This window comes from Hyla sarda, chromosome 4, assembly GCF_029499605.1.
Source record: "Hyla sarda isolate aHylSar1 chromosome 4, aHylSar1.hap1, whole genome shotgun sequence".
Classification (NCBI taxonomy): Eukaryota; Metazoa; Chordata; class Amphibia; order Anura; family Hylidae; genus Hyla; species Hyla sarda.
The window spans coordinates 63,921,126-63,946,325 of record NC_079192.1 but is presented as its reverse complement, the minus strand read 5'-3'; the positions used below and the strand labels follow the sequence as shown (position 1 = coordinate 63,946,325).

Genomic DNA, 25,200 nt, shown 5'->3' with positions numbered 1-25,200 from the left:
CCGACTCTGGAGTTTTCTGTACTTCCAACTCTGACTCCTCTGTATTAATATGCAAATGTATTTTATACATTCCTTGAAGGAAAGAAAGGTAACATACCTGTCATTACCACAGGACTACTGGCTGGGAAGCCAATAGTCTACTGTATTGAACAGTTTGTGTGCTGATCTGCTGCTGAAGATAGGGCAGTGGGAGGATCCAGGAAGGGGCATTTATTATAAAACAGGATTTCCCTAGTAGAATCCCATAGTCATGTTTAAAGCTTAAAGGGGTACTCCGCCCCTAGACATCTTATCCCCGGGATCGCCGCTGCGGCACCGCACTTTCATTACTACACAGAGCGAGTTCGGAGGACGGATACAGGGCGATACAGTGGACGGAGCAGCGTAATGTCATAGCTCCGCCCCTTTGGATAGGGGATAAGATGTCTAGGTGCGGAGTACCCCTTTAAGCTAACAATCGAGTTTACAAGTTTTTATAGCCTTAGCTGAATGGCAGCAGTTTTTCCAATGGTTTACAGCCTAAGTCTTGAACTATTGACCCTCCATTCCCTTCACTTATACAAGTGTCTCTAGTCCTGCAAAAACATATTTCCTTAACCCCTTATCAGTGAGAGGCTAGGTTACCCTTGGGTTCCCTGTAACAGCAGAACACAACACTATGGAAAGTATAAGTATTATCGCTCCTAATTGTGCGTTGTGTGCCATATAGTGAAGCACATGAAAAGCTTCTTCACGGTCACTTAACGTGTTCATTTGCGGTTACGTGAGGCACTGCATGCATTGGTCTTTATTCTTACAGTAGAGAAGTCATTAATTATAACTTTTTGTGAATTGGGACATTTAAACTTGCGCTTTTTTTTTTCTTTCTTTGATTCCAATCTAAATTTAGTAGGAGTCGGTGCATTGTTTGCCGACTCCAGGTACCCAAAATTTCGTCCGACTCGACAGCCCTGGTACCATTGGCCCCTTATATCCAGCTATACCTGTATTGCATACCTGTCACAAGCCAACGGCTGTACGGGCATGCTGGGAGTTGTAGTTTTGCAACATCTGGAGGTCCGCAGGTTGAAGACCACTGCCATATATCATTACCAAATAATTACACTATGTTATTGTGTGTCTTTTTACTTATGTTTTTTTGGGTCTACTAATTTTAATGACATTTTATTAAAAGTTAAGTTTTATATGCCACCCCTCTATTTGGATTAAATAATTAATATGCAGGGATGTGGAATTTCTATCGCCCGACCCGGGACTAGCAGTTTTGGGTGCCGGGCAGGTGAATTTGTCCGGCCCTTAGCCAAGCAGGGCCGGACCTGACAAGTGCGGCGGATCTGCAGTCTGTATGGAGCGGGCTCCCGACTGTGTCCTCGGAAGCAGAGCAGGGGAGATGAGAAGCTGTGTATGTGTCTTCTCTCCCCTGCTCTGCAGACATGCGGGGGGCGGGGAGAGATGAGGGGGTGTGGCTTCTTGCTCCCCGTGCAGACCTGCGTCCTCTGTCTTCGCTCCCCGCACGTCTGCACGGGGAGATACATGCGGCGCTCACAGGGGAGTATGGAGCGGGCTATGGATTCCTGCCCGCTCCATACTCTGCAGCCCCCGGCTGTTCTCAGTAGCCGGGGGCCGCCGCTAATAGCCAGCATGCGGCGATCACGCGGCTGGCTATTAACCCTTTAGATCGCCGCTGTCAAAGCTGACAGCGGCGTCTAAAGGGAGATGTGAACGGTCCCTGGTGGGCGATCCACTACGGAGGTAGCTGGAGGACTTACCTCTGCTTCCTCCTGTCCCGGCTCTGTCATTGATAGATCCTGGCTGGACCAGGCTCTATCAATGGATCACAGAGCACACAGATTAATAGAGTTCAATAGATCTCTATTCATCTGTGTGAGGAATCGAATGATTCCTCATAAGTCTAATAAAGTGTAAAAAAAAATAAATAATAAATAAAAGTTTTAATAAAAGTTTGAAAGACACATTAACCCAGTGGTCTTCAAACTGTGCCCCTCCAGATGTTACAAAACTACAATTCCCAGCATGCCAGGACAGCTGTCCGGGCATGCTGGGAGTTGTTTTGCAACATCTGGAGGGCCACAGTTTGAAGACCGCTGCATTAACCCCTTCCATGTTAAAAGTTCAAATCACCCCCTTTTCCTATATAAAAACATGTAAACATAATAAAAATAAACATATTTGGTATCGCTTTGTGCGTAATTGTACAATCTATTAAAATATAACATTATGTATCCCGTACGGTAAATGTAAAAAAAAAAAAATACCAAACCACAGATTTGAAATTTTTATAATATCCCAGAAAAAAAAAAGTTAAAAAGCGATTAAAAAGTCAGATCAATGCCAAAATGGTACCAATACAAAAAACAGATTATGGCGCAAAAAATGAGCCCTCTACAGCCTGGTATGCGGAAAAAAAATAAAGCTACAGAGGTTAAAAAATGGCAACTAAAATTTTTTTTGAAAAAGTCCAGAATTAGCAAAACATGACGTAAACTATACAAATCTGGTATTACTGTAACCAGGCGCCTAAAGTATAAAACTAACATGTTACCTCAACCACAATGTAAATGGCGCAGAAAAGAAAAACCACCAAATCTGCAAAATTATCTTTTACTATTTCAATTTCACTTCCCTTAATATATATTTATATATTTTTTTGGTTCAGAGAATATGTTATTGAAAAATTAAAAGGTGTCATTATAGTAGGTAGTTATGGCTATTATAGGGCGAGGAGGAAAAAACGAGAGCGTAAAGGCGAAAATTGGCCGGGACAAGTGGATCGTCATGAGGGACAAGTAGATTTTGCTCCATTTTAGTCCCGTGGACAAGTAGTTTTTTTATAAAATTTCCACACCCCTGAATATGTATTAATATTTATCATTATTTATCATAATATTTATAATAATAATAATATAATATTATTGCAGAGGAATATTGATTTACGAGTTGGGACCAGCAGTCCCTGTACAGTATCGCTGACTGTATCGCAATATCTAAAGCTCCTTTAGGGAACGTTCACACGTACGTAATCCGCTGCAGATTTTAAGTCAAAGGGTAGTGGTAAAATCTGCAGCGCAAAATCTCCGGCGGGTTATGTACGCGTGAGCATACCCTTAGGCGGAATTTTGGCAAAATGTCTGGTCAGAAAGAATTCCAGAGGACAACAGGCGCCAGCAGAACATGCTCTGAAATGCATTGCCGTCCATAGACATGGCGCCTTACCGAGTGGTCTTAGCGCTGGTGCAGTGCCATATTTTGTATTTTGCCGTGGAATGCGTTACATGATTTGGCACTTTCCAGTGCTGGACTAAGACAGCTCTATTGGCTGACACGCGCTCCCCCGTCCCTACCATTGGTTCGTGGAGATGTGCGCTGGTCACGTGACCACAAATATGCTGTCTCAAACAGCGTTCCCTTCAGTCTGAGTCCGGCTACCATAGCAAGAGGATGTCTCCTGCTGTGATAGCCGAACCGCTGCGGCTGTAATGTAATTGATTCCCCGCTGAGATCCCCCATGGGCGCACGGTCCCCATAACGGGTAATCAATTACCGTATTTTTCGCCATATAAGACGCACTTTTTCTTCCCCAAAACTGGAGGGGGGGGGGGGAAGTTGGTGCGTCTTATAAGGCGAATACACACACCTATCGCGGCGGTCCCTGCGGCCATCAACGGCCGGGACCCGCGGCTAATACAGGACATCACCGATCGCGGTGATGCCCTATATTAACCCTTCAGACGCGGCGATCAATGCTGACCGATCAAAGCGAAACTAACCCGGCTGTTCAGTCAGGCTGTTCGGGACCGCCTCGGTGAAATCACGGAGTCCTGAACAGCTTACAGGACACCGGGAGGGACCTTACCTGCCTCCTCAGTGTCTGCTCAGTGCCGGGATCCCCTGCATGGCCGACGCTCTCCTTCGTCGTCATCACGTCATGGCGGTGACGGAGAGCGAGGATACTGGGCAGCAGAGACGTTCCGGAGCGACGGGGACACCCCGGGGACGCGGCAACAGCGATGGAGGGCGACATCCAGGGCAGCGGTGACGGGTCCGGTGCGGCAGGGACACGTGAGTATTACCTCCTATACCAGTGGTCTTCAACCTGCAGACCTCCAGATGTTGCAAAACTACAACTCCCAGCATGCCCGGACAGCCGTTGGCTGTCCGGGCATGCTGGGAGTTGTAGTTTTGCAACATCTGAAGGTCCGCAGGTTGAAGATCACTGTCCTATACTTTACATTGTGTTCGGTTCAGAATCTTTATTTTCTAAATTTTTAACCTATAAAATTAGGTGCGTCTTCTATGACGAAAAATACGGTACATTACAGCCGCTGCGCGAACAACATTGCAGCAGACATCCTCTTGCTGTGGTAGCCGAACTCACACTGAAGGGAACTGTGTTCTAGACAGCATATCTGTGGTCACGTGACACCCCCCAGGAACCAATGGTAGGAGGCGGGTGTGCACGTGTCAGCCAATGGAGCTGTATTAGTCCGGCACTGGAAAGTGCTGTGTTATGTAACACATTCCACGACAAAACACAAAATATGGCACTACACCGGCATGTTCTGCTGGCACCTGCTCTCTGCGAAAATTCCGTATTTCAATGATAATTCCTTCTGTGGGGGCCAAAATTAAAATTTCCACGCCAGAAACATCTGACGCAGAAATCCTGCTGTGTGCATGGTGCAGCAGAATACTATTGAAAACAATGGGACTCTGCTACAATGGAATTTCAGAGCAGAATTTTTCGCCGTATTCTGCTCAGAAATTTACACGGTATAAATTCCACAAAGAATTTCCTCAGCGGAGACGTGCTGTTAAGAATGGCCCAGAATCAACACTTTTTTTTGTGTTAACAGGATTTAACACATGGATTTCACAGAAAGAATGAGCATTCTCCCAGCAGAGTCCAATACCTTGTCAGGAGGTCCGCTACAGAGCTTTCCACATGTCACTGAGCAGCAGAATTCCAATGGGAGGCTGCTGCAAACAGAAATTTATGTAGTGTGAACGAGCCCTTGAAGTTAATTTTGGCGGGATCTGCCAACCATCCAATGCATTTAAGGATTCCTCTGACAAAGGATGTTGGGGGAAATACCAGATATAACCAAGACATAGAATTGAGAGAGTGCAAAAGTCTCAACATTAAGATATTTGGGGAGTTTAATCACAACCAGATTCTAGCTTTAATTTTTTTAAAGGCCTGTGAAATCTGGAATCTGATTGGTTGCTTCAGGCAACTGCACATCTCATCCTCTGCATACAGTTTGCGAAATATCCCTCATATGTACCTTCTCAGACTGCAGTATATGTGGTCCCCAGTATATATCTTCCAAACCTACAAAAATTGGAGCCACTCACGTATTAACGCAGAAAATACAAATGTTATTAGAACACAGATTTATATACAAGTCTATTATATAAAATTAGGAGGGAGAAAGAGGCGGCAATAGACATAAGCAATAAAAAGTAGATATCGATCGATATCGATTTTTTAGGGCCGATACCAATAATCTGTCACCTTTCAGACCGATAGCCGATAACTTATACCGATATTCCGGTCTAAGTTATCGGCTATTTCAACCCCCCGGCGGGGCAAAAGCCGTTGCAGATCAATGATTTAAAGCGGGCGCTTTAAATCAATGAACTGCAGCGGCTTTTGCGGGCCAGAGACCGCCGCCCGCTTCTCTCCCCCTGCCTGTCCTGGGGTCCTGAGTCTAAACACCACAGCTGCCCCATCGCCTCCCCCCCCCCGCCATCCTCTGCCCACATATCGCCGCCGCCCCCCCATCCCCTCCCCCCCATACCACCACCACCCCATCCCCTCCCCCCCATCCCTGGTGTTATAATTACCTGTTGCCGGGGGTCCGAGATCCTTCTAGCTCCGTCGGCGTCCTGCGCTGTCACTGTACGCACTGACGGTGACATCGCGTTGGGGACGTCACTCGTCATTGCGCAGCGCACAGCAACAGCGCCGGAGCCAGAAGTATCGCGGACCCCGGCAACAGGTAATTATAACACCGGGGATGGGGGGGGAGGTGATGGGGCGGCGGTGGTATGTGGGCAGAGGATGGATGAGGGGGGGGGGCGATGGCGGTATGTGGGCAGAGGATGGGGGGGGCGGTATGTGGGCAGAGGATGGGGGGGGAGGTGATGGGGCGGCGGTGGTATGTGGGCAGAGGATGGGGGGGGAGGTGATGGGGCGGCGGTGGTATGTGGGCAGAGGATGGATGAGGGGGGGGGGGGGCGATGGCGGTATGTGGGCAGAGGATGGGGGGGCGGTATGTGGGCAGAGGATGGGGGGGGGCGCGATGGGGCAGCGGCATGTGGCCAGAGGATGGGGGGAGGCAATGGGGCAGCGGCGGTGACGGTCGTCTCTGGCCGGGGGGGGGGCGGGGCATTATCAGCAAGGTAATTGCCGATACCGATAATGTCCAAAATCGTAATTATCGGACGATAATATCGGCAAAACCGATAATTGGTTGATCCCTAATAAAAAGTACTGCAACCCCAGTCATCATCTAAATGGCATGTGTCCATAGCATTAAACCGCGCTTAACCAAGGAGTGCAGGCATAGTGGAGTAGGCTCCTCCAAAGGACCCTACATACAGGGGGCAACATACCTAGAGGGGGACCCTACATAGAGGGGGGGGGCAACATACCTAGAGGGGGACCCTACATAGAGGGGGGGGGCAACATACCTAGAGGGGGACCCTACATAGAGGGGGGGGGCAACATACCTAGAGGGGGACCCTACATAGAGGGGGGGGCAACATACCTAGAGGGGGACCCTACATAGAGGGGGGGGGCAACATACCTAGAGGGGGACCCTACATAGAGGGGGGGGGCAACATACCTAGAGGGGGACCCTACATAGAGGGGGGGGGCAACATACCTAGAGGGGGACCCTACATAGAGGGGGGCAACATACCTAGAGGGGGACCCTACATAGAGGGGGGCAACATACCTAGAGGGGGACCCTACATAGAGGGGGGCAACATACCTAGAGGGGGACCCTACATAGAGGGGGGCAACATACCTAGAGGGGGACCCTACATAGAGGGGGGCAACATACCTAGAGGGGGACCCTACATAGAGGGGGGCAACATACCTAGAGGGGGACCCTACATACAGGGGCAATATACTTTCAGGAATCTACCTTCAAGTGCGGCCAACATACAGGGGCAGATCTACCTACAAGGGAGGAGGCTACATACAGGTGGCAATCTACAGTAGGAGCCCCCCACAATAGGGGGCAATCTGCCTACATATTGGGGGGTGGCACCTACTTGCAGGATTAGTGTTATTGTTGTATTAGCTGTGTAAAATATACGGTAATTGGTAAGATAGTATGGAAAAACAAAAAGGTTTACCACATCTTGAACTGAAAATTGCGCTGGTTGTGTTATATAATATCCTAGTTTCTAACTTTTTTGTGCTGGCTCCTAGATTAAAAAAAAAAGAAAATGTGCCAATCCCTGCAGTAAATACTCTGATCGGTGTCAGGACACTTGTCTGTATTTGGACAGGATAAAAGGGGTGGAGTCCGCTACCAAAGGAACTAGGGGTGGATATATATATATATAAACAAACACACACAAAGATAAATAAATAAATCAAACAAACAGTCCTGTACAATATTGTCATGTGACCATGGTATCTGATGAGGTCACTGCTCTACATATAAATGCCATCTTGGCCCAGGCTGCAGGACACAGGAAAAGAATGTGGAGCGGATTGTTCTGTCCCCCATCTATAGACAACCCCTTTAAGTGCCTATGTTTGCCCCAGGCGTCCTATCAGGCACACACCAGGAAATGATGCTTCTTGCTGACACATCCTTCCCTCTATCAGCCACAGATAAGGTCAGCTTCTATTCCCACATCATGCAGGCTCAGACCTGCGCCTCTTGTCACGGAGCCCACGACTACCCGCCCCCCAGCCCTTTTTCTTTTTAACACCTCGCTGTCCCCTCTTCCCATTTAAGGTCTGTCCCCAGCAGCTGCCCAAGGATCACTATTTGGCAGAGAATACAAGAGAGAAAGAGGGGGAGGGTTCAGAGCAGCTGTCACTCTCTGAGCATGCGCAAACGGGGCGCTTTCGAGCAACCTGCCGCGAGCATGCGCAGTAAGGAAGTTAGAGCGTCGTCCCGTCACTGCGCAGGCGCGACATCAGGACTCTCGGGGAACAGAGTAGATGTTGACAGGCTGGGCGCATGCGCAACCCCTCGAACATGGGATCACTATTTGGCAACGGTTCCGCGCTGCCCTTGGCTCCGCCGAGATCCCGCTATGCTGCGGCCTCCCCCACCCCGTCTCCTCCCTCCCGGAATCACGCCAAAGAAACTATGTCCGTTTCCCTGTGCCGAGCAAAAGCAGGGCCGCCGGGCGGAGGAATACGCCGCTCCTCGGTTGGTTTCACAGAGTCATACAGTCTCCTTCCCGCACAGATAGTACGCGTCTCACCTTCTGAATCCTTTTCAACGCCATGTTGTCCCAGAACCGGCGGAGCGCGCTGTGCAGGGGCAGCAAGAGCCCGACACTGACACGTAGCCCCGCCCAAACCGAACACTACGCAGGCGCACGTAACGCTGGGTGGTGCTGGGAAGTGTAGTTTCTGTGTCGGGAAATGCGCAGCCTCTCTAGGAAACGAGAGCGCGAAGCACGCTGGGAGTTCTAGTTTTAGCAAGCCACCCTCCTGCGCATGCGCGTTGCAAAGTTGTTGTGGCTATTGCATTCATCACTGAATGCAGTTTGCACGCACGTATACATTTATCAAAACCTGTCCAGAGGAAAAGTTGCTGGGTTGCCCATAGCAACCAATCAGATCGCTTCTTTCATTTTTCAGAGGCCTTTTCAAAAATGAAAGAAGCAATTTTGATTGGTTGCTATAGGCAACTCAGCAACTTTATCTCTGGACAGGTTTTGATAAATCTCCCCAATATAATCCACATAGGAGTGATTTATCAAAACCTGTGCAAAGGAAAATGTGCCCAGCATCCAATCAGATTACTTCTAACAAGACCTCTGCTAAATAAAATAAGTGATCTGATTGGTTGCTATGGGCAATAGGGTACATTTTCCTCCGCACAGGTTTTGATGAATCTCCCCCATGAGTTTACTCTCTTTATTAATACATTGATTTAACCCCTTCTCTGATTTTCAACCCCTTCCCTTGAAACTGTTTACTGCTATGTTAGGGCTTTGAAGGGGGGAAAAAAAACATATATATAGCCGGGACAATCTCCCCGACACAGTAATGTGCATATGTCATACAGAAACGTCAGAATGACGTAGACTCAGAAGCCCCGAAGTCCAATTATGTGGTAAGAGAACAATAAAACAGGAAGAATAATGCAAAAATACCAAACTACACCCCCTCTCTCCTCTAATGCAACTTCCTGCGACATTCAATATATTCATGAATCTTCCAGTATAAAACAAAACCCAAGATCAGCTCTACCACAAGGTTAACTAAACGCAACATGGTCCCCACGAAGAAGAGCGCTTACTAAGTCAGCCATCCAGAGAGAGAACCCCCCTATCCATTAAAGTGTCCCTCTATTTCCTTACGGTACACGCAACCATCCCAATGAACCCGATAATTCCCTTGCAAAGTATCTGTACTATCTTTAAAGAGTACCTGTCTCAAACCATATTTTCTAAACTAACTCAGATTATATTCCCTAACTACTCCTAACACCTCTCCTGCCCTTAAAGAACATTTCAGAGCTTTAAAGGAGATGTCCAGTGGTGAAAAACGTATCCCATATCCTAAGGATAGGGGATAAGTTTCAGATCACGGGGTGCGACGGCTGGGGCCCCCCGCGATCTCCTGTATGGAGCCCCGACAGCTCGCGGGAAGGGGGCGTGTTTACCACCGCACGAAGCGGCGGCTGACAAGTCCCCTCAATACAACTCTGTGGTAGACCCGGAGCAATGCCTTCGGCAATCTCCGGCTCTGCCATAGCGATATGTTAAAGGGGCGTGTCAACCGCCGCTTCGTGCGGCGGTCAACACGCACTATCTGGCCAGCGAACCGGGGCCCCGTTCAGAGAGATTGCGGGGGGCTCCAGTGGTCAGACCCTCCACGATCTGAAACTTATCCCCTATCCTTAGGATAGGGGATACGTTTTTCACCTCTGGACTACCACTTTAAAAAGCTGTGTATCATACCTTTCTCCTTGCTCACATTGTGGGAGCTCCCGGCAGGAGAAAGTGGGCGTTCCCCAGCAGATGCAACATCACTAAAGCCTGCGAGAGCTGTGCCTCACCATGCACCGTACACACTTCTTGAGTTTGGTCTCCTGCCAGGCCGGGAGGAGACCAAACTAAGGGTCTATTCACATGGCAGAATTTCCGCTTGCACAAATTAAAGCCCATAGACTTCGATGGAATTCCGCACTCCCATTAAGGCTAGGTTCACAATGTGGAATTTCTGGGCAGAATTTCTGCCGGAGATCGAGCTGGCGGCACTAGGACTGCGCAGACTACATTGCCGTCCCCATAGATGGCAATGTATTTCTGAGCAGATCTCCCAAAAGATCAACCCAGAAATGTATTGCCGTTTATGGGGACGGCAATGCAGTCCGCCTGGTCCTAGTGCCGCCGACTCGATCTCCGGCAGAAATTCTGCCCGGAGATTCCGCAGTATGAACCCAGCCTAACACTTTTGATTTCCGCTTGTAGGATTTCGCAAGTGGAAATTCTGAAGTGTGAATGGGGCAGCCTTTAACCCCTTGGGGACGGAGGGTTTTCCAGTTTTTCCACTTTCGTTTGTCCTCCTCACCTTTTAAAAATCATAAACCTTTCAATTTTGCAGTAAAAAATCCATATGATGGCTTATTCTTTGTGCCACCAATTCTACTTTGTAATGAAATCAGTCATTTTACCCAAAAATCTACGGCGAAACCGAAAAAAAAATCATTGTGCGACAAAATTGAAGAAAAAAATGCAATTTTGTAACTTTTGGGGGCTTCCGTTTCTACGCAGTACATTTTTTGGTAAAAATGACACCTTCTCTTTATTCTGTAGGTCCATACAATTAAAATGATACCCTACTTATATAGGTTTGATTTTGTCGTACTTCTGGAAAAAAATCATAACTACATGCAGGAAAATGTATACATTTAAAATTGTCATCTTCTGACCCCTATAAGTTTTTTATTTTTCTGTGTATTGGGTGATATGGCTCATATTTTGATCTGAAGGCTTTAGCTGTACCATTTTTGTTTTGATCGGACTTTTTGATCACTTTTTATTCATTTTTTCATGATATAAAAAGTGACCAAAAATACGCTATTTTGACCATACGGTTTAATTAACGATATATATTTTTATAATTCGAACATTTCCACACACGGCGATACCCCATATGTTTATAATTATTTTTATTTACACAGTTGTTTTTTTTTTTTATTGGGAAAAGGGGGGTGATTCAAACTTTTATTAGGAAAGGGGTTAAATGATCTTTATTAATCTTTATTTTTTTTTTGCAATGTTATAGCTCCCATAGGGACCTATAACACTGCACAAACTGATCTTTTATATTGATCAATGGTTTCTCATAGGAAACCATTGATCAATGATTCTGCCGCTTGACTGCTCATGCCTGAATCTCAGGCACTGAGCAGTCATTCGGCTATCGGACAGCATGGAGGAAGGTAGGGAGCCTCCTGCTGTCTTTACAGCTGTTCGGGATGCCGCGATTTTATCCTTAACGGTGATCCTTAACAGCCCCCTGAGCTAACCGGCAGTGTTTTACTTTCATTTTAGACGCGGCGTTCAACTTTGAAAGCCGCATCTAAAGGGTTAATAGCACACGGCACCGAGATCAGTGCCGCACACTATTAGCCACGGGTCCCGGCCGTTGTTAGAGGCCAGGCCCAACCCGCTATGATGCGGGGCCACGCCGTGACCCTGCATTATAGAAAGGGAGTGGACTGAGGGCGTATAGGTATGCCCTCCATCCCCAAGGAGTTAATTTGGGGCGGAATTCAGACTACAGAATTTCTGCCTGCAATTCTGCTTTGAAATTCTGCTTACTAAAATGTACAGTATATGCTAGTGAATGAGTTTTCCGTTCACTAATTCACACTTTGTCAATTTTTAAGCGGAATTTGTGAACGGAAAATTCACTTTAAAATATCTGCCTGAAGAATGGTGTTGCTCATTCTTCAGGCGATATACTTGCAAAACACATTGCAGTTTATTGGAGACTGCAATGTCCACGCGGTCCTATCGCAGACTGAGTCAGTTGGCGCTGTCCGCACTCGGAATCTCTAGACGGAACTTTTCCGTCTGGATATTCTGCAGTCTGAACCTAGCCTTACTGTTTGACTTGCAGCAGGGAACAGAACAGAGCCACTTAGGAGCCATTTTTTCAATCACATTAAAAACATATAAAGGTTAAAGGGGTACTCCGGTGAAAAACATTTTTTTTTTATCAACTGTGTTAGAAAGTTAAACAGATTTGTAAATTACTTTTGTTTAAAAATTGTAATCCTTCCAGTACTTATCAGCTGTTGTATGCTCCACAGGAAGTTCTTTTCTTTTTAAATTTCTTTTCAGTCTGACCACAGTGCTCTCTGCTGACACCTCTGTCCGTGTCAGGAACTGTCAAGAGCAGGAGAGGCACCAGTTGATTTAAAATACATTTTAAGAATATTAACAGCAAAGGGGGGTATTTATGAAGCATTTTACCCTGGTTTTCTTGGGTAAATTTGTCTCAATATTTTGGCACAGTGTGTTTTTTGCAATTATTCCTGCGACTTTTCATTTACCTGTGTTTTGGTTTGTTGCTGTGGTGGACGTGTTTTTGGTAGATATTTTTGCAGTGGTCAGGGATTTATGAAAATGCAACTTTTAAAAAAATTGCATACTTTGGCACAACCCACCAAAACGGGCGCTAATCACCACTGAATAAAAAGCACTTACAAACTAACTGTGGACGGCGTTATTAAAAAGTCGCAGAAAAAGTTGCAGAAAAACACCATACCATGTGATAAATTAGGTGCAGGTACACAGTTTCCACTACATTAATTAATGAAGTAAAAAGACGTTCACCTGCCCCACTTTTTATAAATAACCCCCCAAAGTCCTCACATAAAAAAAAGTGAGAAAGATCTAAAAGCTGTAATCACTGTCTATGTAGAGGACAGGAGCTTCTTCAGGGTCCTGGTCAGTACACAGTGTCCTAAAAAAGTAACATGGAGCTGCCCCCACCTGGTGTCCAAAGGAGCAGCTAACCCTGGCCCAGGTAAAGAGTACAAAACATGTAATTCCTCCCTGTACTGTAGGGGGCGCTACCAGACAGCCAGTCAGTACATGCACTTCAGTAATACAGGGGTTTTACCACTGAATGCCCATTCTGATTGGTCGGTTCTTCCAGCCATTGACACCTTTCACAGATCTGGACTGTCTCTAGTATTGTATGTTGAGTCTGGTTTCAAGTTACAATGGTCCAGAAAAGACCATTGTATGTTGAGGCCATTGTAAGTTGAGGGATCACTGTACATAAGGAACAATATATTAAAAGCTTAGTTTGGTGACAGGTACTCTTTGAAAGAGGCCATAACCTGTAAAATCTCCTCATCACTTAGGAAAGTAACTGTAAGGGTACATTAACTTGAGCGGATCCTTTAGATGTGCCTACTCGGAATGGCAATAAGCTGCTACGAGCAGACACACTGAAGCGATGTGCGAGTAGCCGCACATGCGCGGTGTACTCACACACATTGTCGCCGCTCCCCCGCTCCACAAGCTAGGCCGAGAGCTGCCGCGATGTGCGAGTATACTGCAGATGCGCGTGGCGACTCGCGCATAGCAGTGTGTCTACTCGTAGTGGCGTATTGCCGCTCTGAGCAGGCACATCTAAAGGCACCATGCAGCTGTCCTTCAGAGGCGGATCCGCAGCGTAAAATATGCTGTGGATCCGTTCGTGTGAAAGTACCCTAAAGGTCTTACATTTTTTTAAAGAACGATTTAAAGAATGACTTCTCGGTGTGGCCAACTTCTAAAACATTTATAAACAGATAGAGGGTATTTATGAAAAGTGGGGTAGGTGAACATCTTTGTACTCCATTAATTAATGTAGTGGAATCTGTGTACCTGCACCTAATTTATCATATGGTGCAGGGCCTGTGATAAATCGGGTGCTGATCACCTTTCTCACATTAGTACTCCACTTTGTATGGTGCTTCTCTGAGACTTTTTAATCCATGCGACAATCATGTGACTTTTTAATAATGCTGTCCACAGTTTGTTTGTTAAGTGCTTTTTTATTTGGTGATGATTAGCGCCCCTTTTGGTAGGTTGCGCCAAAGTATGTGACTTTTTAAAAAAAGTAGCATTTTCATAAATCCCTGACCGCTGCAAAAAATCTACCAAAAACACGTCTACCACAGCAACAAACCAAAACACAGGTAAGTGAAAAGTCACAAAAAACACACTGCGCCAAAATATTAAGACAAATTTACCCAAGAAAACAAGGGCAAAATGCTTCATAAATACCTCCCATATAGTTTAACCTGAAGGACTACCTCGTGGATGGAAGGCATCGTAGCCAATGCGCCAACTTACATCTTTTAGACACCAAAATAATTGTGTGTAGTAAAAGAGTCACTAAGATATCATCAGGGGCAATGTGAAGAACAATCAGTAGCGGGTCTGGTGTAAGGGCAACACGTAGATTAGTGTCCAGAAGTGCAAAAAGATCAACAGGGAACCTACAGGAGAGAGGGCACATTATGAGTCCATGTAGTAGGTCCGTTCTATGCGTGTCTCACATTCCCGCTTCCCTCCACTGCTGGTACATGCTGCTTTGAGGGAATTCAGGGTGAGACCAGAGAGGCATATGTTTACTGATCAAGAGTTGCAGCGCAGCGTATCACGTAGCATAAGGCTACCTCTGATCTGCCATGGAATGGTGCTAAATTTAGTGTGGAGGACAGCCGTGTGGGACCATGGGCCCACCAAGGCTGCCTCCAAAGCTGTATTGGAGTAGCTATCATCACCTCTGATTCAATCAAGACCAAACCTGTTCAGAGGCCTTTTCAAAAATTGAAGAAGCAATCTGATTGGTTACTATGGGCAATTTAGCAACTTTTCCTTTGGAAAAGTTTTAATAAATCTCCCCCTCTGTCGGTATAGGCACGCATTATTATTATGTCGAACATCCGGAAAACCCAAACCTCCTTCCACCCTGGGCCACATGAGCTTTTGGAGCACGATACGTGGTCGCTTATTAGCTTAAATAAACTAAGTAGGGCCAATTCACCATGTTGCAGTGAGACCGGTATTGTCTGAAGTGGATATAACAATTTGGAAAAGCAAAGCATTTTAATCAGATGGCAACGTGCCGGCAGTGGAAGCGACAAGGAATTCCACCTCCTAAGTTTAGCAATGATCTTTTGAATCAGAGGAGGAATTAAAGGGGTACTCCGTTGGATTTTTTTAAATTATGAATTGGTGCCAGAAAGTTAAACAGATTTGTAAATGACTTCTATTAAAAAATCTCAATCCTTTCAGTACTTTTTAGCAGCTGTTTACTACAGAGGAAAATCTTCATTTTTTTTATTTCTTTTTTATGTTGTCCACAGTGCTCTCCGCTGACACCTGATGCCCGTATCAGGAACTGTCCAGAGCAGGACAAAATCCCCATAGCAAACCTATGCTACTCTGGACAGTTCCTGACACGGACAGAGGTGTCAGCAGAGAGCACTGTGGACAACACAAAAAAGAAATTCAAAAAGTAAAGAATTTTTCAGTTCCCGATGCTGTCTTCTGACTCCGTCTCCCTGCTAGACTCTCCTGTTACTGTGGAGGAAATATCCAATGCTTTGGGGGATATGCAGTGTGGGAAGGCCCCTGGCCCCATACCTCGCTATGCTACTCTGCTTCTCACCCCTTTGAAATGTACGTATGACGCTGCTTTTGAGACAGGCTGCCTCCCCGATTCTCTCTATGACGCCAATATAGTTGTCCTTTTGAAGCCTGATAAGGACCCTCTGGAATGTGGCTCTTATAGGCCCATTTCTTTGGTTAATGTAGACTATAAGATCCTTACTAAAATACTAGCTAATAGGTTAAATAAGGCTATTTTATCCATTATTCACGGGGACTAAACTGGCTTCATGCCTGGTAAGTCTACCTGAGAGAATATCCGGAGGGTACAGGTCGCAGTTCAAATTGGGGGGGCATTGGATGAGGATTGGGCCTTGGCCTCGCTTGACGCGGCTAAGGCCTTCGACTCTGTAGAATGGACCTACCTTAGGGAAGTCCTGGCTCATTTCGGGTTTGACCCTCGATTTATTAAATGGGTTTCTATCTTATATTCATTTCCCCGGGCCCAAGTGCTTGTTAAAGGGGTACTCCGGTGAAAACCTTTTTTCTTTTAAGTCAACTGGTGCCAGAAAGTTAAACATATTTGTAAATTACTTCTATTAAAAAATCTTAATCCTTCCAGTACTTATTAGCTGCTGAATGCTACAGATGAAATTCCTTTCTTTTTGTAACACTGATGACATCACGAGCACAGTGCTCTCTGCTGACATCTCTGTCCATTTTAGCAACCATGCATACTAGATGTACGCTAAGGGCAGCATGGTGGCTTACTGGTTAGCACTGCTGCCTTGCAGTGCTGGGGCCTTGGGTTCAAATCTCACTAAGTACAACAATAAATAAAGTGTTATTATTATTATAATAACGTCAGCAGAGAGAACTGTGCTCGTGATGTCATCAGAGAGCATTCCAAAAAGAAAAGAATTTCCTATGTAGTATTCAGCAGCTAATAAGTACATGAAGGATTAAGATTTTTTAATAGAAGTCATTTACAAATCTGTTTAACTTTCCGGAGCCAGTTGATTTAAAAGAAAAAAGGTTTTCACCGGAGTACCCCTTAAACCCCTTAAGGACGCAGGACATAAATGTACGTCCTGGTGCGGTGGTACTTAACGCACCAGGACGTACATTTACGTCCTGTGCATAACCGCGGGCATCGGAGCGATGCCCGTGTCATGCGCGGCTGATCCCGGCTGCTGATCGCAGCCAGGGACCCGCTGGCAATGGCCGACGCCCACGATCTCGCGGGCGTCCGCCATTAACCCCTCAGGTGCCGGGATCAATACAGATCCCGACATCTGCGGCAGTGCGCGATTTAAATGAACGATAGGATCGCCCGCAGCGCTGCTGCGGGGATCTGATCATTCAGAACGCCGCACGGAGGTCCCCTCACCTTCCTGCTTCCGGCTCCCGGCGTCTCCTGCTTTGGTCTGTGATCGAGCAGACCAGAGCAGAAGATCGCCGATAACACTGATCTGTTCTATGTCCTATACATAGAACAGATCAGTATTAGCAATCATGGTATTGCTATGAATAGTCCCCTATGGGGACTATTCAAGTGTAAAAAAAAATGTAAAAAAATCTAAAAGTAAAAGTAAAAAAAAGTAAAAAATCCCCTCCCCCAATAAAAAAGTAAAACGTCCGTTTTTTCCTATTTTACCCCCAAAAAGCGTAAAAAATAAATTTTATAGACATATTTGGTATCGCTGCGTGCATAAATGTCCGAACTATTAAAATAAAATGTTAATGATCCCGTACGGTGAACGGCGTGAACGTAAAAAAAAAGTCCATAATTGCTACTTTTTTAATACATTTTATTTAAAAAAATTATAAAAAATGTATTAAAAGTTTTTTATATGCAAATGTGGTATCAAAAAAAAGTACAGATCATGGCGCAAAAAATGAGCCCTCACACCGCCGCTTATACGGAAAAATAAAAAAGTTATAGGTCATCAAAATAAAGGGATTATAAACGTACTAATTTGGTTAAAAAGTTTGTGATTTTTTTTAAGCACAACAATAATAGAAAAGTATGTAATAATGGGTATCATTTTAATCGTATTGACCCTCAGAATAAAGAACACATGTCATTTTTACCATAAATTGTACGGCGTGAAAACGAAACCTTCCAAAATTAGCAAAATTGCGTTTTTCTTTTTAATTTCCCCACAAAAATAGTGTTTTTTGGTTGCGCCATACATTTTATGATATAATGAGTTATGTCATTACAAAGGACAACTGGTCACGCAAAAAACAAGCCCTCATACTAGTCTGTGGATGAAAATATAAAAGAGTTATGACTTTTAGAAGGCGAGGAGGAAAAAATGAAAACGTAAAAATTAAATTGTCTGAGTCCTTAAGGGGTTAATGGTCTCTCCTCTGACCAATTTCTTTTGGGTAGGGGGACTCGCCAGGGGTGTCCGCTGTCGCCGCTGCTTTTTGCGGTGGCGGTTGAGCCCCTGGCCCTTCTCCTCCATCAGGATCCTTTGTATTCTGGCATTGTTATCCATGGGAGGGAAGATCTTCTTGGTCTATATGCCGATGATATGGTTCTGTTTCTGTCCCGGCCTAGTGTAACTCTTCCCCATGCTATCTCTGTAATTGACCGGTTTGGTGATTTCTCAGGCCTTCGCAACTGGGCAAAGTTGGCCTATATGCCTCTCCCGCAGCGACCTGGCCCCTCCACCCTCTGGGGCCTAGATGTTGTTTCCCACTTCAAATATTTGGGTATAGTCATCAATAGGGACCCCCCTCTTCAGGTTAATGTCCTCCCCCTTCTGTCCTATGTTGAAGCTAAGTTTCGTGTCTGGGGGGCTCTGCCCCTAGCAGTTCCTGGTAGGATAAACCTGGTGAAGATGATTGTCCTTCCTAAACTCCTTTATGTGCTTGAACACTCTTCTAATCCAGTACCCATGAGCTTTTTTAAATCCCTTGACTCTCTCCTTCCGACCTTTATTTGGGGTGCAGGCAGATCCAGTTGCGATACCTCCGACACTAGGTCCTCCCTGACTCCCCACCTCATGCGGAACTTCACCTTGCCTCCTTTTTAGGACTCACCTCTCGACGTGCCTTCTTGGAAGGTGCTCCCCCCCATACTAGGAAGCTCCTTCCTCTCCACAAACTAGCATTGCAGGTATGGCGTCAGTCACAATTGTATGCCTCCTTTACTGACATCAAAGATGACCTTCCCCTCTGGGGTAACCCCCACTTTCCCCATTTGATGGACTCCCTGGACCCCCTTTTTGGGTAGCACACGGGGTGACTCAGTTGGGTGACATGTTTCAGCAGGACATATTGGAGTCGTTTGTGCAACTCCAAACTGACTATGGGATCCCCTGGGAGGGTTTTTACCGATACCTGCAGCTCCGACACGCCCTGTCTGCCCAGTTCCCCTCACCACGGTCTCCCATCTCCACCTATCCCCTCATAGGGGTCCTCCGGTCCCAGGGACCACTGGGTTTAATCTCCTTACTTTATACTCACCTCACTAGAGCTAAAATTGCCCGTACTACTGACCTTGCGGAGGCTTATTGGAAGGCATGCGTCCCTTCGCTCTCCACGGAGGATTGGTCAGAGATGCTGTCTTCTCATTTGACAGTCTCTCCGGCGGCTAACAATAAACTAATCCAACTGTACATTACTCATCATTGCTATCTCACTCCGGTGTGACTTTATAGAATGGGGCGGGTGCCTTCCGATGGCTGCCACAGGTGTCACTCTCCTAGTGCTGATTTCTGGCATATGATGTGGCAGTGTCCCTCCCTTCATGCGTATTGGCAGAGTATTGTGGATTTCTTGACCTCTCTCATTTCCCTCCCTGTCCCGTTGGATCCCCTGATTTGTCTCTTTGGTTTGCTCTCTGAAGAAGCATGGCAACACCGTCTGAGAATATTCCTACGTGAGTTGTTATTCCTGGCTAGGAAAGCGGTGGCCTTGCGCTGGATGGACCCCCGTCCACCCTCCCTCTCGCAGTGGAGGAAATTAGTTAATGCTATTCTCCCCTATGAACAGCTAGTTTTTAAACATAGGAAATGCCCTGACAAATTTCATAATGTGTGGGGCTCTTGGTGTGGCTCTCCCCTTACCAGATACTCTCCCTCAGCTTTTACCTCTTTAATGTCTTCGGGGGCTTTGGGCTCTCCCTTTTAATTCATGGTGATTTCTCTCTACCTGCTGTGGTGTCATTGTCCCCCCTGTTCTCCCTCGCTTATCTCTTTCTTAGTCTCGTGTCTCTTTTCTTGGTTTTTCCTTTCATTGTCATATCTTCTGCTCTATTGCGGGGCAGCAGCTGGTATGTCCTCCATTCCCACCCTGCATCTTCCCGGATCGGATTTATAGTCTGGGGCTATGCCCCCTGTGGTACAAGGGCATGAGGTTTTAAAGGGGTATTCCAGGAATTTTTATTATTTGACTATGCTACAGGGCTGTAAAGTTAGTGTAATTCATAATATAGTGTCTGTACCTGTGTGTGACGGTTTTCTCACAATTCTTATGTGATTTTCATCCCAATATTTATTTTTAACAGCATATAAAATAACTGTTGTCTCGGATTTTTCCCAGCTTACAATGCGGCCAAGACCTGACTCACTAGTCAGCTGATGACAGGGAGCCTGTCTGCTTCAATGGGTGGAGAGAGCAATCTGCAAGTAATGCAACAACTGGAGGCACCCTGATTGAAAACCACAGGTCTGCAGCTCATTTATGTTTCAATGGGTGGGGTGGATGATGTGTGGGTGTGGGATTTTAGCAAATGTTCATAGCAGATGTATGCTAAGGGCAGCATGGTGGCTTAGTGGTTAGCACTGCTGCCTTGTAGCGCTGGGGCCTTGGGTTCAAATCCCACTAAGGACAACAATAAATAAATAAAGACTTATTATTATTATAATAATATCAGCAGAGAGCACTGTGCTCGTGATGTCATCAGAGAGCACTCCAAAAAGAAAAGAATTTCCTCTGTAGTATTCAGCAGCTAATAAGTACAGGAAGGATTAAGATTTTCTAATAGAGGTAATTTACAAATCTAATATATAAGGAAAAAAGGGGGGGTACCAAATGCCTCTAGATTAATACCATAAAATGGTACATGATGATAAAATTACAGAAAAAATAAATGATAAATCGGACTGTGCTTCACTTTCACAGTCCGATTTATCATTTATTTTTTCTGTAATTTTATCATCATGTACCATTTTATGGTATTAATCTAGAGGCATTTGGTACCCCCCCTTTTTTCCTTATATATTATTTTGTACTAGTATTTTTTGGTGTAAATACTTTCCAATTAGCCTCGATTAATTTATATTGTGAGCTGCACATACCTCATTTTTTTAATTTACAAATCTGTTTAACTTTCCGGAGCCAGTTGATTTAAAAGAAAAAAGGTTTTCACCGGAGTACCCCTTTAAGGTTGGGTTACTTCTGTTTGCAATGCTCTACATGATTGGTATCGTGTGACATTTGTTTTCCTGTATATTTGTATCACCGATATTGTTCTCCTGTCGTGCAAGTGTCCACTCTGTGGAGCTGTTGAGTATTCTTTTGTTCAAACTTCCATAAAACGAGTTAAAAAAAAAAAAAAAAAAAGTTAAGAATTTCGTCTGTAGGATAAAACTGCTAAAAATTACTAAAAGGATTAAGATTTTTTAATAGAAGTAATTTACAAATCTGTTTAACTTTCTTTCTTTTTTTGCATTCATGTAGTTTAAATAACAAATGTGCTGTTCACTTCCTGGTTTCCTCTCCGAGCTCTAACCCTGTTGTTGCCAAACAACACAGGACACAATGGGGGAGGGGGGGGGGGATTTATGAAGCATTTGCCCTGATTTTCTTGGGTAGATTTGTCGCAATATTTTGGCGCAGACGTCTTTTTGGAAATTTTTTTGCAGTGTTCAGGGATTTATGAAAATCAACCCACCAAAACAGGCAGTAATCACCACTAGAGATGAGCGAATTTACAGTAAATTCGATTCGTCACGAACTTCTCGGCTCGGCAGTTGATGGCTTATCCTGCATAAATTAGTTCAGCCTTCAGGTGCTCCGGAGGGCTGGAAAAGGTGGATACAGTCCTAGGAAAGAGTCTCCTAGGACTGTATCCACCTTTTCCAGCCCACGGGAGCACCTGAAAGCTGAACTAATTTATGCAGGAAGTGTCATCAACTGCTGAGCCGAGAAGTTCGTGACGAATCGAATTTACTGTAAATTCCCTCATCTCTAATCACCACTAATTATAAAAGAGCCTAAAGACTAACTGTAGACAGCATTATTAAAAAGTTGCATAATTGTAGAGAAAACACCATGCACAGTGGAGTACTGAAGTAAGAAATGTGATCAGCACCAGATTTATCGCTTGCCCTGCACCAAGTACTACATTTGTAGTACAGTGGTCCCTCAACATAGTTACATAGTTACATAGTTAGTACGGTCGAAAAAAGACATATGTCCATCAAGTTCAACCAGGGAATTAAGGGGTAGGGGTGTGGCGCGATATTGGGGAAGGGATGGGATTTTATATTTCTTCATAAGCATTAATGTTATTTTGTTCCAGGAATGTATCTAATCCTGTTTTAAAGCTGTTAATTGTTCCTGCTGTGACCAGTTCCTGAGGTAGACCGTTCCATAAATTCACAGTCCTCACGGTAAAGAAGGCGTGTCGCCCCTTGAGACTAAACTTTTTCTTCTCCAGACGGAGGGAGTGCCCCCTCGTCCTTTGGGGGGGTTTAACCTGGAACAGTTTTTCTCCATATTTTTTGTATGGGCCATTAATATACTTATATACGTTTATCATATCCCCCCTTAAACGTCTCTTCTCAAGACTAAACAATTATAACTCCTTTAATCGCTCCTCATAGCTAAGATGTTCCATGCCCCATATTAGTTTAGTCGCGCGTCTCTGCACCCTTTCCAACTCCGCAGTGTCCCTTTTATGGACAGGCGACCAAAACTGAACAGCATATTCCAGGTGAGGCCGTACCAATGCTTTATAAAGGGGGAGTATTATGTCCCTGTCCCTTGAGTCCATGCCTCTTTTTATACATGACAATATCCTGCCGGCTTTGGAAGCAGCAGCCTGACATTGCATGCTATTCTGTAGTCTGTGATCTACAAGTACACCCAGATCCTTCTCTACCAGTGACTCTGCCAGTTTAATCCCCCCTAAGACATACGATGCATGCAGGTTATTAGTACCCAGATGCATAACTTTACATTTATCCACATTGAACCTCATTTGCCAAGTGGATGCCCAGACACTTAGTCTATCCAAGTCATCTTGTAACTTATGCACATCCTCTATAGACTGTACCGTGCTACAAAGCTTGGTGTCATCTGCAAAGATAGAATCAGAGCTGTTAATACCATCCTCTATATCATTGATAAATAAATTAAACAACAGCGGGCCCAGTACTGAACCTTGGGGTACACCACTAATAACAATCAGACCAATCAGAGTACGAATCATTGACCACCACTCTCTGGGTACGATCCATGAGCCAGTGTTCAATCCAGTTACAAACTAAAATTTCCAAACCCAAAGACCTTAACTTACCTGTCAGACGTCTATGAGGGACAGTATCAAATGCTTTAGCAAAATCCAGAAACACTATATCCACAGCCATTCCTCTATATACAGAGCCCCCCTCTATATACACAGCCCCCCTCTATATCCACAGCCATTCCTCTGTCAAGGCTTCTACTCACCTCTTCATAAAAGCAAATTAGATTGGTTTGACAACTTCTATCCTTAGTAAACCCATGCTGGCTATCACTTATAATACAATTATCCCCTATGTATTCCTGTATATAATCCCTTATAAGTCCTTCAAACAATTTACCCACAATGCACGTTAAACTTACCGGTCTATAGTTTCCTGGGGAAGACCTAGAGCCCTTTTTGAAGATTGGCACCACATTCGCCTTGCGCCAGTCCCTTGGCACAATACCAGACACCAGAGAATCTCTAAATATCATGAACAGGGGTACAGATATTACTGAACTTACCTCTCTAAGAACTCTTGGGTGTAGTCCATCCGGTCCTGGGGATTTGCTTACATTTATATCACTTAACTTACCTTGTGCCATCTCTACATTAAGCCAGTTCAGTACATTACATGATGTGTTACCAGCACTGACCTGGCCAATGTCAGCTCCTTTTTCCATAGTGTATAAACATACGATGGTAATCCGTTCCAAACGGACCATCGTTTGTTGAAACCATCGTATGTTGAGGGATCCATGCAATGTAAAGTATAGGACAGTGGTCTACAACCTGCGGACCTCCAGATGTTGCAAAACTACAACACCCAGCATGCCCGTTGGCTGTCCGGGCATGCTGGGTGTTGTAGTTTTGCAACATCTGGAGGTCCGCAGGTTGTAGACTACTGTTAGAGAAAGTTGTACTCACCTGTCCCTGCCGCTACGGACCGTCACCGCTTGTTACCACTGCCCTGGATGTCGCCGTCCATCGCTGTCGCCGCGTCCCCTAGGTGTCCCTGACGCTCCAGCAAGGCCTCTGCTTCCCCGGCATCCTCGCTCTCCATTGCCGCCATCACGCCGCTATGCACGCTGCTCCTATTGGATGATGGGACGGCGTGTGCGGTGACGTGATGACGACGATGGAGAGCGCCGACGATGCAGGGCAGGGGATCCCGAAGAGGACGCGCCGGAGCCCCGAGGACAGGTAAGTGATCGTCAGCGGACCACACGGGGCACCGTAAACGGCTATGCGGTGGCAGCTGAAGCAGTCTGCGCTGCCGGATAGCCGTTTATGCGATGGTCCCGACATACAAAATCATCGTATGTTGATGCTGCCTTCAACATGCGATGGTCTCTGAGAGGCCATCGCATGTTGAAATTATCGTATGTCGGGGCCATCGTAGGTCGGGGGGTCACTGTACACAGTTTCCAACACATGAATTAATGGAAAAAAAAGACGTTCACCTACTCAACTTTTCATGAATACCCCCCAAAGTCCTGAACTGTGTAGAGCAGCGGTTGGCAGTCTGGGAGTTGTAGTTTTACAACAGCTGGAGGGCCACAGTTTGCAGACCACTGCTCTATAAGATCATACTTTTTTCTCCATATGCCTCATGCATGCATACAGATTTGTGATATGCTCCATTGGATGCAATATTGCAGGTGTATTCTTTACTAGACATTTAGGGTGCATTCACACCACGTTTGGGGCACACGGCAGCCGGTTCCGGCAGGGAATTTCAAAACCACCTCCTGCCATATCCTTGCGGTACCCCATTCATTTCAATGACTCGGCTCACTTTCCCACTGTATTTAGTTCAAAACTGGATACGGTGGGAAAATAAGCCAACTAGAGTCCCCGGCTGACTCCGGTCA

At 45.5% G+C, this 25,200-nt stretch overlaps 1 protein-coding gene and 1 long non-coding RNA gene across 5 annotated transcripts in view; one reads left to right on the top strand and one right to left on the bottom strand.

The window, feature by feature from the left end:
- The window catches only part of UBE2D4 (ubiquitin conjugating enzyme E2 D4 (putative)), a 33,669-nt gene extending 24,983 nt beyond the window's left edge, over window positions 1-8,686 (bottom strand). The window contains exons 1-3 of one of the 4 annotated variants that reach the window (XM_056571203.1): window positions 7,828-8,003; window positions 7,390-7,461; window positions 5,307-5,353 (exon numbers count right to left, since the gene is read on the bottom strand). In XM_056571203.1, the coding sequence (XP_056427178.1) occupies window positions 5,307-5,353; window positions 7,390-7,461; window positions 7,828-7,855 (147 nt within the window). In that variant the 5' untranslated portion in view covers window positions 7,856-8,003. Of the gene's footprint in view, window positions 1-5,306; window positions 5,354-7,389; window positions 7,462-7,827; window positions 8,004-8,481 lie in introns of those variants that run through there. The other 3 variants (XM_056571204.1, XM_056571205.1, XM_056571206.1) reach the window with 3 other exon arrangements.
- Window positions 1-25,200, top strand: part of LOC130368028 (uncharacterized) — a 79,683-nt gene that overhangs the window by 18,568 nt on the left and 35,915 nt on the right. The window lies entirely within an intron of this gene.